General features: G+C 47.5%; 1 protein-coding gene across 3 annotated transcripts in view; it reads left to right on the forward strand.

Moving 5' to 3' along the window:
- The first annotated feature begins 10,564 nt into the window (after positions 1-10,564).
- Positions 10,565-12,183, forward strand: part of LOC146005573 (uncharacterized) — a 97,406-nt gene continuing 95,787 nt past the window's right edge. For all 3 annotated transcript variants that reach the window (XM_083144864.1, XM_083144865.1, XM_083144866.1), the window contains exon 1: positions 10,565-10,615. In XM_083144864.1, the coding sequence (XP_083000990.1) occupies positions 10,594-10,615 (22 nt within the window). In that variant the 5' untranslated portion in view covers positions 10,565-10,593. The remainder of the gene's footprint in view (positions 10,616-12,183) is intronic.

Here is a 12,183-nt window from a genome sequence, read left to right on the forward strand (position 1 = left end):
GTGAAGGGCGGCGGAGCTGGGCTGTGGATGTTAGAACATCCTGCCCATTGTCTGTACAGTGCTGTGGACTACGGGCGTGATTGAGTGAGTCTGCATACACATCCCCTGTGTACACATCCCCTGCGTACACATCCCCTTGCATGTACAGTAATAATTACCCAAATTTATTATATTGGAGGAAGAAGGATCATTTTAATATAACAAGCTTTCTCCTGATTCCCTTCTGCAGGCTTATAGATACTAGGGATGGCCGATGTTGAATACTTTAGCCATCAATGTGGAAGAACCGGATGGCTTTCCTACATCGAAGGCAAAGGAGAAACAAGGTTTCTTTTTTCTATAGGTGCCAAAGCATAGCTCCGCCCCTGACTCCCTGAAGCCCCACCCCTGAGTTCTGATAGTCCCATGGGCCATTCAGTGAAAAATAATGGATGACCATCGATAGCTAAAACTATCGATGTTTATCCATCAAAATAGTTTAATGCTATGGATGGATTTTTGCAGAATCACCATCGAGTGCGACTGCAACGATGGCCATCCCTAATAGATACAGACTACAGTGGCTTGCAATGCAGTGTTATGTAATGGGTGATACATTGCGGTAACACCTATTCTAACAATGCAACATAATAACATAGTAGTAGTCTCTGGAAGAGAGTTCCAGAACCTTACTGCCCTGACCGTAACAAAGGCCCTTATTCTGATCGGTGCGGCCGGAGCCGATTATGCGGCCAGGACCGTGCGTGCGAAACCCCGCCTTCCATACGGATCGCCAACTCCGTCCGTATGCGGTAAGAAGCTGGCCGAACGGACCGCACGTGTATTTTTCACGGAATACGCCTCCTCCATCTAAGGGAACCTCCCCCATCATTCGATGGTCGCAGACCATCGAATGCAGGACCGAGTGCTCCACCAGCTCCCGCAACCTCAGACCACACGGACATTTTTCCGTGCAAAAGCAGGGATCTGGGCGGGCAGCTGACATCCGGCGATGTCATATGTCCGCCCCCTACACGTGCGTCACGACTGCATTACCATACGTACGCCCAGCGTTTGCATGGGAACGCCCATGAAACGCGGGGCGTATGCATATGGTAATGAGCCCAAATAGCCCTTCACGCCCCTCTCCACCCCCTGTTCGGAGTGTTCACATATCATGCGGGATTTGGCCGTACGCCCCGCTCGCACATGCGCAGAGACGCCTCTGCACATGCGCAGACACAAAACATCGGCGGGCCGAACGCACGCGGATATATCCGCACCGATCAGAATAAGGGCCAAAGTCTTTCTTTTGCCCACGTGTCCTAATCTCCAACCTCAAAGCAAAGAGGTTGCCCGATACTGTAGTTCAGAATATTGTCTTCTTACATATATATTTGTACATGTTAATGTCTCCTCATTATCGTCTCTTTTCTGACGCAAACGTTCCTAATTTGTCTAATCTGTCCTCGTAGCTTAAATACTCTATCCCTTTTATTAGCTTGGTTGCCCTTCTCTGAACGTTTTCTAGTTCTGCCATGTCCTTTGTGTAGTGGGGCCCATGATTGCACCCCAAATTCCAGGTTAGGTCTTACCAGTGCCTATAGAGTGGAATGATTAAATTCTCGTTCCTAGTTTCCATACCCTTTTTATACTTGCTAGTATTCTGTTGGCCTTGCTGGCTGCCCCACGACACTGTGTGCTGCACTGCAGTTTGTTGTCAATTAGGACTCCAAGGTCCTTTTCCATTTCTGATTTCCCTAATTCAACCCCATTAAGGTTATAATTTGCCCCCAGGTTATGCCTCCCGAGATGCATAACCTTACATTTATCTACATTGAATGTCATTTTCCATTTGTCTGCCCATTTATGTAATTTATTTAAGTCCCTCTGTAGCATGGAGACATCGTCGGGGGATGCAGTTAAAATCCCGGCGGTCGGGATCCCGGCGTTCAGAATCCCGACCGCCGAAATCCCGACACATTCGCCCTCCGTGGGTGTCCACGACACCCCTGGAGGGAGAATAAATTAGTGTGCCGAGCGTAGCGAGGCACCGGGCCCGCAAGGGGGGGGCGATCCACGTCCCCCCCTTGTCGGCATTTCGGCTGTCGGGATTCCGGCCTCGGGATTCTGAACGCCGGGATCCCGACCGCCGGGAATCAGTACTGAATCCATCGTCGGCTGTTCTAATCACCCTACACAGTATAGTGTCATCCTCAAAGATGGATTCTTTGCTTAGTATTCCATCCTCTATGTCACTAATGAAAATGTTAAACAGAAGAGCCCCCAGCACCGAGCCCTGTGGTACCCCACTTAGTACTGGGGCACCATTTACCATCACTCTCTGTTCTCTATCCTTTAGGGGATACGGTCATTAGGTCTACACCAGCTAGGTTGACAAGCATTGGGTCAACACCACTAGGTCGACATGGGTTTAGGTCAACATGGGTCAAGGTCGACATGGGTCTAGGTCGACGTGGGTCTAGGTCGACGTGACATTTGGTCGACAGTCAAAATGTCGACATGTGGTTTTTCACTTTTTTTTTAGTCGACATGTGACGACTGGCAGTATTTCATGCCCTACCATCCACTAGGGCATGGTGGGAGAATAAAATAGTGTGCCAAGTGTAGCAAGGCACCGTGCCCAAGCAAGGCGAGGCACCGTGCCCGAGCGAGGCACCGTGCCCGAGCGAGGCGAGCGATGCGAGGGCATGCGGTGCACTGCAAACTGTGTCCATGTCAACTGTGTCGACATTCGGGTAAAAAAACTGTGAAAAACCCCATGTCGACCTTTTGACTGTAGACCTAGTGGTGTCGACCCAATGCAATCCCGATATTGGGTGAATGGCCATTGTATCGGTGCGTTCGGAATGTCAATGCAGGAACGGTATCCGATAAGTGGGTTATATCGGTCCTGCAGCAGTCAGTTACTATGTTCTGAATGTAGCTTAAACTACGTGACTGATGGAACATTCCATGTCACATTGGCAGCAGCAAGGTCGGTGGAACAATAATTTCTTTATCCACGCCTCTTTCTATTCCTATTAGTAATGGGGGACCAAAGCATGCCGAGCAAAGAGAGCCTGCGGGTTACACTTTGTGTGTGTCCTACTTTCATGCACCCCCTACCATCCCGGCTGAGATGGTATGTCCCGTCAGCCGGTAAATTCACTGTAGAGGATAGATACCCAACCATCAGGACTGGAATGGTTGCATCTCAGGTGCTATACAGCCGACCTCCATATAGGAGACTCTTAACCCACTTCCGGCTTCATTGGTAGCATTTCCCCGATCAGCAGTGGCGTAACTACTGTAAGGCAGGCCCAGCTGCCGCTTGGGGAGCAAGCGGCAGTGGGGTCTGTGTGGGGGCGCCGGCACCAGCTCCATGCACTGATATGCTGCTGCCTGCACTAGAGGCGAGCCAGCCGCAGCGCGGATGCGGCCATGGCAGAGACGACACATCCCCCCACTGATTCAATTGACTGTACACCGAGCCGGCTATTAGCTAGTGTACAGGATGGGCGGGCGAATGGGCATGCTAGGGTGGCCCGGGATGCATTGGAGCCAAGGGAAGCAGCAGTGTCTGCTGGTCTCTCTTCCTCTACCCTGCTTCTCTGTTATGCGTGGGGAAACACGCTGGAGAGGAGCCCGGGGTAGGGGGGGGGAGGACTACAAACTTTTTGGCAGGGGGGAGTAAAATTTATAATTACGCCACTGCCGATCAGCCATGCATAGAACAGGTGTGTACTCAGCCTTACCTTAACATGGTATAACATGAGACAATATTTCCTCAAGTTGGGGTTTAGAACCCTAGTCAGGGCCGGTGCTATGGTGTCCGGCGCCCTCCTGCAAACCATAAATTTTGCGCCCTTTCACATTGCCATTGCAATAAGCTGCAGCCCGGTTGTGGGAGCGTATGCAACATGCGATCCTATGGAGGATCTCAGGTGCATGTACATGTAGGCATACACCCTCTCAGTGCTGTGTCCACAAAATGTTGCAGGCACTAAAGGTGCCCATACACGCTGCGAGAATCGCATACGTTATGGGCTAGTTGCAATGTGTGTGCGATGCGATCCAAAAGCAGTACAAAAAGTATGTGCAGCACATACTTTTGTACTGTGCGATGCGATGCCCGCAGGAGCGCACATCGCATCGCACGCTAATATTGCAGCGTGTATGGCAACCTTTAGGCACATAACCCAGCCCATTATTTAAAGTGTCTAAACTAATATAAAAAAATCTACAATTATTAAAAAATTTGTTATAAACATGTATAATAAAAGACTCACTTTTTTTTTTTTTGCTGTTTAACTGAGGACGCCATTACACCCCTCTTGTGACTGAGGGGGAAAGGAGGTGAGAGAAGGAGGAGATGGAAGAAGAGGGGAGGAGATAGAGAGGGCGGAGTGTTGAGGACTGGCAGTGGCACAGCACACTGAGAAGAGGGCAGGAAGGGGAGGCGGCGCTGCTGCCTGTTAGTCCTTTGATTGACAGCTGAGAGGCGCAGGGAGCAATGGGTAGGGGGCGGATCCGGACATGGCATGTCATCCACGCATTCACAGACAGCGCTACATGCCTCAGCGCAAGTGTCCGTGAGGAAGAGGGGGCAGGTCACAGGAGGAGGATTGTGTGTGCGCGGTGCAGGGAGCTTCTCAGTCTCTCCATACTGCCACCTGCTGTCAGACAGGCCCTGCGGGCGACATGCAGGCTGTGTGCACTCGCGGTGCAGGGAGCAGCTCTTTATACTGTCAGACAGGGGCGGTGTGCAGGAGGCAGTGACAGTGAGGGCTGAGGCAGCTTTAGCAGAGCAGGGAGGGAGACAGCGCCTTTTCAGCATGGCGCCTCCCTGCTTTGCAGGAGCTGCTGAGTGGGTAGCGCCGGCCCTGACCCTAGTAAAGTAGACCAATACAGTGTTACTGAGGATCTATTGCTGTAATACTTGTCAGATATGTATTCTTCCAAATGTGAGAGCAAATGATCTTCCACGAGCCAGTTTTGTCACAAGCAGAGGCAGAACTCTGGGAGGCAATGGAGTGATCTGCCGCCGGGCTCCTGCTCTCAAGGGGTCACCTCACAACCACTTCCAGTTTAAATCCATTAATTGAAAGCCATCAAAATTGCTTCTGTGGCTGAGTTCTGAAATATATATGTGTTCTCCCTCTCTTTCTGTATATACATACAGTATATAATATATATTTGATAACAGACTATATATATTTTGAGTAACGTTGTGTGGGGGGGGGCACCAATATTCATCTTGCCTCCTGGGCAACTGGGACGAACTTACGCCACTGGTCACAAGCAGTCCTTTAGGACCCTAGGTCGCAGAATAGTTTATTTTCTAAGATCCTTAAATGTCATATATCATCTATCTTGTCGGATAATAACGCTCTGTGATGCAGGGTGCCAGTGGCGGATCCAAAGGTGGGGGCTGCAGGAAAGTTCAAAATTCAAATAGGGGATCCACACCAACTGCCATTCCAAACTGACTCAGTGGCAGTTGGTGATGCGAAAATGGAATCATACATAGAACATAAATTACTTATGTGTGTTTAGTTGTTTAGAAAAAGCTGGTTTTATTTATATTCCCTATTTGCTGTACAGTGATCCCTGTCTTTACCCGATGATCCAATATGCCATGGTTTCCAGAGAATGTCCCCATGAGTTCAGTTATCTCTCTGATGTGCTGCCTGCTTTTCCTGAGCATCGGTGAGTGGAAATAATACTCATATTTATTATCCAAATCAAAATGTTAAAAACATATATAGAACGTGTTTTGATTTTGGTTTTAACCGCTCTGTGAGCGATGTTCAAAATGTTGATTAAAAATACCGTCGCTCACATTTGTTATATAAATTAAAATAAAAAATGTGTAATAAAAGATGATATTTCCTATATGAGGTAACATTACAGGTCATTGATGAACAAAAATGTTTGCTTGGCAATTTTCACACCTACAGTATTTTAACAAATTCACTTGGCGCTCAAAGGCCTAATTCAGCATCTTGTTTTGTTTTCGGCATAACCACCCTCAAACATTTTGGTGCACATTTAGTTTTTGATTAGATTAAAAATTGTTAAAGTAAAAAAAAAAATATTTTTTTTTTATAAAACACAAATTCCGAGCTGAGGAAAGCACCAAACCGGATTTTAATTATGTTTGGATCCACAGAATGCATATGGATTTGGAAATCTGAACCCCTTCACTAATCAGAAGGTGACCAAATATGATAGGTAAAATAATGAGGAGACGGGATCCAGAATTCTGCAAAAATTTAACATTTTTAGTGTGTCGTTGACAGTGGTAATATGGCGCTGTGCAATGGGTCACAGAACTGTGTGCGATTTCACGCAGTTTCCACGGCTCCCTCTGCAAACGGTCCGGGCACGCTTGTGTTGTCCAGACCGCCCGAACCCCGATGCTGTGCCAATGTACCAAAAAGACGGCATCACCCCCCCCCCCCCCACACACACACACACACACTGGTACTAAGACTGCATTCGCCTTTTACTGAAGTGCTCAGTGTGTGTGCTGTCACGTGTACGCGCAGAGGTACAGAAATCGCTGATTAGTGATTTCTTCGCTTCTACAACTTGAGCTGAATTAGGCCCAATTATCTTTATTGCATTATACTAACACAACAATAAAACATTTGTTTCTGAACATTCCTCCTATCAGTGGTTTTTGCACTTATCAGAACCCGAGAAGACGTCAAATGAATTCAGAATACAAAATATAATCACTTACAGCCTTTCACATACCGGTGTCAGCTGAAATGTTATAAAAATACAAAAAATGGCCAAGGAAATAAAATGCATTACTGTGGTGTGCGCTTAGTACCTGATTCAGACCTGTTCGCTAGGCTGCGTGTGTTTGCAGCCAAGCAAACAGGCAGGGGCGGATTGGCTACGCAATCCGGCCCGGGAAGAATAGCGAAGCAGCTGGGGAGGTGCACGCGTTACTGCACAGGGGACGGGGGGTGCGCTATTGCCCGGGGGGGGGATGTTACTTACCAGGCTGAAGGCGGCTCGCGGGTGACGTCCCCAACCAGCCGCTGCCTGGTCATAAAGAGGGGCAGGATAGCCCAAAACAAATATGGCTGCCACACCACAGGGCTGATAGCACCGGCGCCGACACAGTTGGCGGCCCAGTCAGATGGAAATCTGGACCGGCCCACCGAGAAATGGCCCGGTTTCCCGGTTGGCCAATCCACCCATGCAAACAGGTAAACGCCTCCTAACCGAATGCCCGCCCCCAAGTGATTCCCCGCATTTGCATGCGAGGGTACGTGTACGCTTACACACCCCCTTGCATGGGGCCGCACGAGTGAAAAATCACCAACCATTGAAATATCCCCCCCCCTTCCCATATAAAATTCAGTCTAGGCTAACTTTTATTTCTGACGAAGATGGGCAAAAAGGGGGCAGGCGCTGATGTCATGTACTTTTCTGGGGAGGGCTTTCAGTTGCCCCGACCTTCTGCAGGCTGTCACTGTGCATACTACATGTACAGGGGGGTGCATCGGAGTATACATAATCTCCATCTTATGTTTATTGTATTTGATCATTTATTCTATGCGCTGTAGTCACTCATTTTAATAAATAGTAAATTCTAAAAAAAAAACAGATAATTAAAAACAGATGCTAAGAATGCAAAATACAGAGAATGTAATTATTCACTTGGTCAATACAGAAAAATAGTTTTGTTTTTTTTACAATTTTTTAAAAAAAATTCTAGGGACAAGTCTTCAGAACTTGTGACTTCCTTGGACATTAGGGGTGTCCAGCAGCTGTGATGTACTGTATGTACTGTGATATATTTTATGTTTTATAGGACCAAGTCTAACAGAAGATAAGCAGAGAGAAAAGAGAATAGCTATCCTGGGCACCACAGGTGACTCCATCTCCTGTACATGATGTTTCTTAAATGCACTTGTTTCTCAGACTCCCCCGAATGTCAGGTAGTTCCCCACAAACTCCCAGGAGGAGGCTCCCACCTGGATCCCGCCCACTTCCCCGGCGAGATAGGTGGTGGCTTGCTGTAGAGTTTTCCTGTGGCTGTGAGGGCCTGTCCACCCCTGCATGATTATTATTATTATTGATATGGCGGAACAAGGGATCCGCAAACGCCCAATTACAGAGTACATAAACAAATAAGCAAAACAGTGACTTACAGGTGAATGGAACAGAGGACAAGTACATGCTACATAAACATGGCGGCATCAGCAGAGGACACTGGGATAAGTATCAGGGTGATAGAAAACCAGGATTTGGTGCCATCAAAGAGGAGGAAAATCACAAGAGGAAAGAGGGCCCTGCTCATGAGAGCTTACATTCTAAAGAAGACATGTCATTAGGCTGCGTGAGGATGGGCATGATGATATCAAAGCATTACTGCACCCACTGCCCCAAACTCGCCGCCTCTTGGAGCCCACAGGGGAGGGAGGTCACAAACGTAGGCAAATATTGTGTATTCAATTATAAACCTTTCCCCCATGTGATTATATGGTACAGTTATATGAACTATTGTATTAAAATGCACTTACTGTGCTGCCTACTGTACTGTCTATATAGAATGGTGGCGGCCATTTTGTTGGTTGAAACAATATCAGTGAGAATACATCTGATTATGACAGGTTACATTTCAGAGGAATGAGGCACAGCACGAAGGACAAATCAAAGCAATCCATTCAGTAATAAGAACAGGCGACAGAATGACATCCCATGAACAAAAACCAGTACAAATTAGGAAAGGGGGTATGGGCATGCCTCCTTTCCTATACTTACAATGGGCAATTGGAGACCCATAAAAAGGGTACTGTACTTGTCTAAAAAGGTACAGTTGGAGGGTATGCGCTTTAGTAATCTAAAGGCATAAAACCATTTAAAGAACCTGTCTAGTGGGCAGTTATATCTCTTTATTTTTGGGACACAATAGGTTTTGTCTGAATGAAGCAGAGACAGAGACGGAATTATTTATACACCTGCTCATCCAGTGTGCATTTCATCCCTTTCTTTGCAGCCACACACCACCCTCACACACACACACACACACACACATACCACCGGTCCTTGCCCGCCCTCTTTTTGCTGTGCGTTCCCCCACCGCTGGCAAATGACGCTTGGAGGCTTGTGCCTAAAGGTAAGTTTACCAATCATAGGCGTGCGCAGCACATTTTATTAGGGGGTGCACCGTCAAAGGGGTGTGCCTAGCACCACATATTGGGCATGTATAACACTGCCCATTGGGTGTGTCTAACAGCGCCAATCAGGCGTGTCTACCATCATCTATTGGTACTCGCTACAATATAAAATGGCTCTCAGTATAATAATACATGCAAATAAAGTAAAAAACATATATGGATGATATGTAGTGATATGACAATGGCCTGGTACAAGTAACAATGCAAAACATACATAATTGATTGATGGGTGCTTCTTTCAATGGAATACAGTTCTAAAAAGCAAAAGTCTTTAGTAAAAGGTATTGTTGGTAGGGAGGCATTCATAAGGGTGGGCACAGCATTAGGGGGTGCCTGTGCACCCATAAGACTCAATGTGCGCACACCTATGTTACCAATGCCAAAATAAAAATGTAATTGTTGTAGTCTAGGTCAGTGGTCAGGGAACTCGGTCCTCATTACCCCACACAGTGCATGTTTTGCTGGTAACCCAGCAGGTGCACAGGTGTACTAATTACTCACAGACACATTTTTTAAGGTCCGCAGGTGGAGTTAATTATTTCACTTGTGATTCTGGGCCTTATTCTGATCGGTGCGGCCGGATCCGAATATGCGGGCAGGACCGTGCGTGCGAAACCCCGCCTTCCATACGGATCGCCAACTCCGTCCGTACACGGTAAGAAGCTGGCCGAACGGACCGCACTTTTTTTTTTCATGGAATACGCCTCCTCCATCTCAGGGAACCTCCCCCATCATTCGATGGTCGCAGACCATCGAATGCAGGACCGAGTGGTCCACCAGCTCCCGCAACCTCAGACCACACGGACATTTTTCCGTGCAAAAGCAGGGATCTGGGCGGGCAGCTGACATCCGGCGATGTCATATGTCCGCCCCCTACACGTGCGTCACGGCCGCATTACCATACGTACGCCCAGCGTTTGCATGGGAACGCCCATGAAACGCGGAGCGTATGCATATGGTAATGAGCCCAAATAGCCCTTCACGCCCCTCTCCACCTCCTGTTCGGAGTGTTCACATTTCATGCGGGATTTGGCCGTACGCCCCGCTCGCACATGCGCAGAGACGCCTCTGCACATGCGCAGACACAAAACATCGGCGGCACGAACGCACGCGGATATTACCGCACCAACCAGAATAAGGGCCTCTGTGAGGAGACCTGCAAAACATGCACTGCGTGGGGTAATGAGGACCGAGTTCTCTGACCACTGGACTAGGTAAACTTCCAGTAAAGGTGCACATAGTGAATAATCTGACAGAACTGTGCACTGGCTGATGCAGAATATACGGTAAATGCTGCAACATGCTATATACCCTGTATTTGGATTAAGTGCCATTTGTTTTTGTCACAGTGATCCCAGCAGCCTCCGTCGACCTTTCCCAGTTCAACTTTACTGACCTGGTGAACGGGATGCTCGGCAAGGCCCTGAAAGGTAAATACGCTTGTGTAAGGGGGAAGGGCTCATTTAAATCCATAGAATTGTGGCATAATCTCAAGAAATTCTATTGTCGATGTATCGATATCCGAGTAACATTTCTGTACTTACTGGAGAGAACCCACCTCAATGTTGGCTGCAAAATCAAACCACTCAAGATATTAATGTTGTATTTATTGCTTTAGTATATGGATGCTAGGTAGACAATACATAGGTAGGGTCAGGGTCAAAACTTCAACAAGGTAAATGATCAACATGATCAAAAGGTCAACAGACTAATGGTCGACACCGCAAAGTTTTAGATATTTTTTTTCATTGTTTAGAGTTAGTATAAATAGACATTTGAGAGAAAGGTTAGGTTTAGTCTGCCAAAGGAAACGGTTGGGGGGGGGGGGGGGTAGGGTGAGGCATTGGGTGGGGGGAGGGGTCTGGGGTAGGCCCTAGGGGAGGGTGAGGGTTGGGATAAGATTAAAATAACAAAACAAAAAAAACATTTGACCTTTTGTTCATGATGATCCTTTGACCCTGTAGACCAGAGGGGGCAAACCGGTCTTCGAGATTTACCAACAGTCCATGTATATCAGGCAACCTGTGGATCTATAGTAGGAAAAATACAGCAGGTTTCACAATGTGACAGTTAGTAATGACAACAGCTGTGCTCCAGCTAGGTGGGCTGGGAAATGTGACAGTTAGTAATGACTACACCTGGGCACCAGCTAGGTGATTTGGAAAACGTGGACCGTTGGTAGATCTCGAGGACCGGTTTGTCCACCCCTGCTGTAGACAACTTTTGTTGATGAGAACCCGGAATCTGCCACGCCGGAGGCACACCCCCAGCTGGAAAGGGGTTTGAGCCTCAATTGGAGGGGGGCGGATCATCATGCAGGGAGGTGTGGCCTTGCGGCATAACCCCCACCATCATCTTTTCGGGGGCATGCCCAGTGCTCCATGAGAAGCAGGGTACCCACCTGGTTCCCCTTTCATCTATTCTGTGATCCACAAACAGCGGGGTCACTGGCTCCCCCAACTGTCCCCCTGCCAGGCCCACGAATGGTACAGTGTCCAAATAACAGGATTGTTATCGGGACAGTTGGGAGGTACAGTATGCGGTAGACCATCTGGCATCGACCGATTGACTGTTTATCTATGTACTGTCTAGCCTTCAATCCACACCCTAACGCTACAGCCTGTATTAGACTAATGAAGCAATTAGGTTATTATTTGGACAACTGGTGTATTGAAATTGAGACAAGCATTGGCAGACCGTCAAAATACTGACATGTTTAAAATACTGATATTCATGATGTCGTCATGTTCAAAATGCCGTCACAGTCAAAATGTAGAAATATCAAAATTTAGAAAAGTCAAAAATTAGAAATGTCAACATTTAAAAAATGTACAAGTTTTGAAATGCCGACATTTCAAACAGTCAACAATGTTTTTGGGGGGGTCTATGTTGATATGGACACCGTATAAGTGTACCGCATACTTTTTACCCGGGCCCGGATCTATTAGAGAGGGGCCTGGGTCCTGCTCCCCTTTTGCACGGAACCTGGCAGTTGGGA

The sequence above is a fragment of the Crinia signifera genome, chromosome 5 (assembly GCF_055691185.1).
Source record: "Crinia signifera chromosome 5, ASM5569118v1, whole genome shotgun sequence".
Lineage (NCBI taxonomy): Eukaryota > Metazoa > Chordata > Amphibia > Anura > Myobatrachidae > Crinia > Crinia signifera.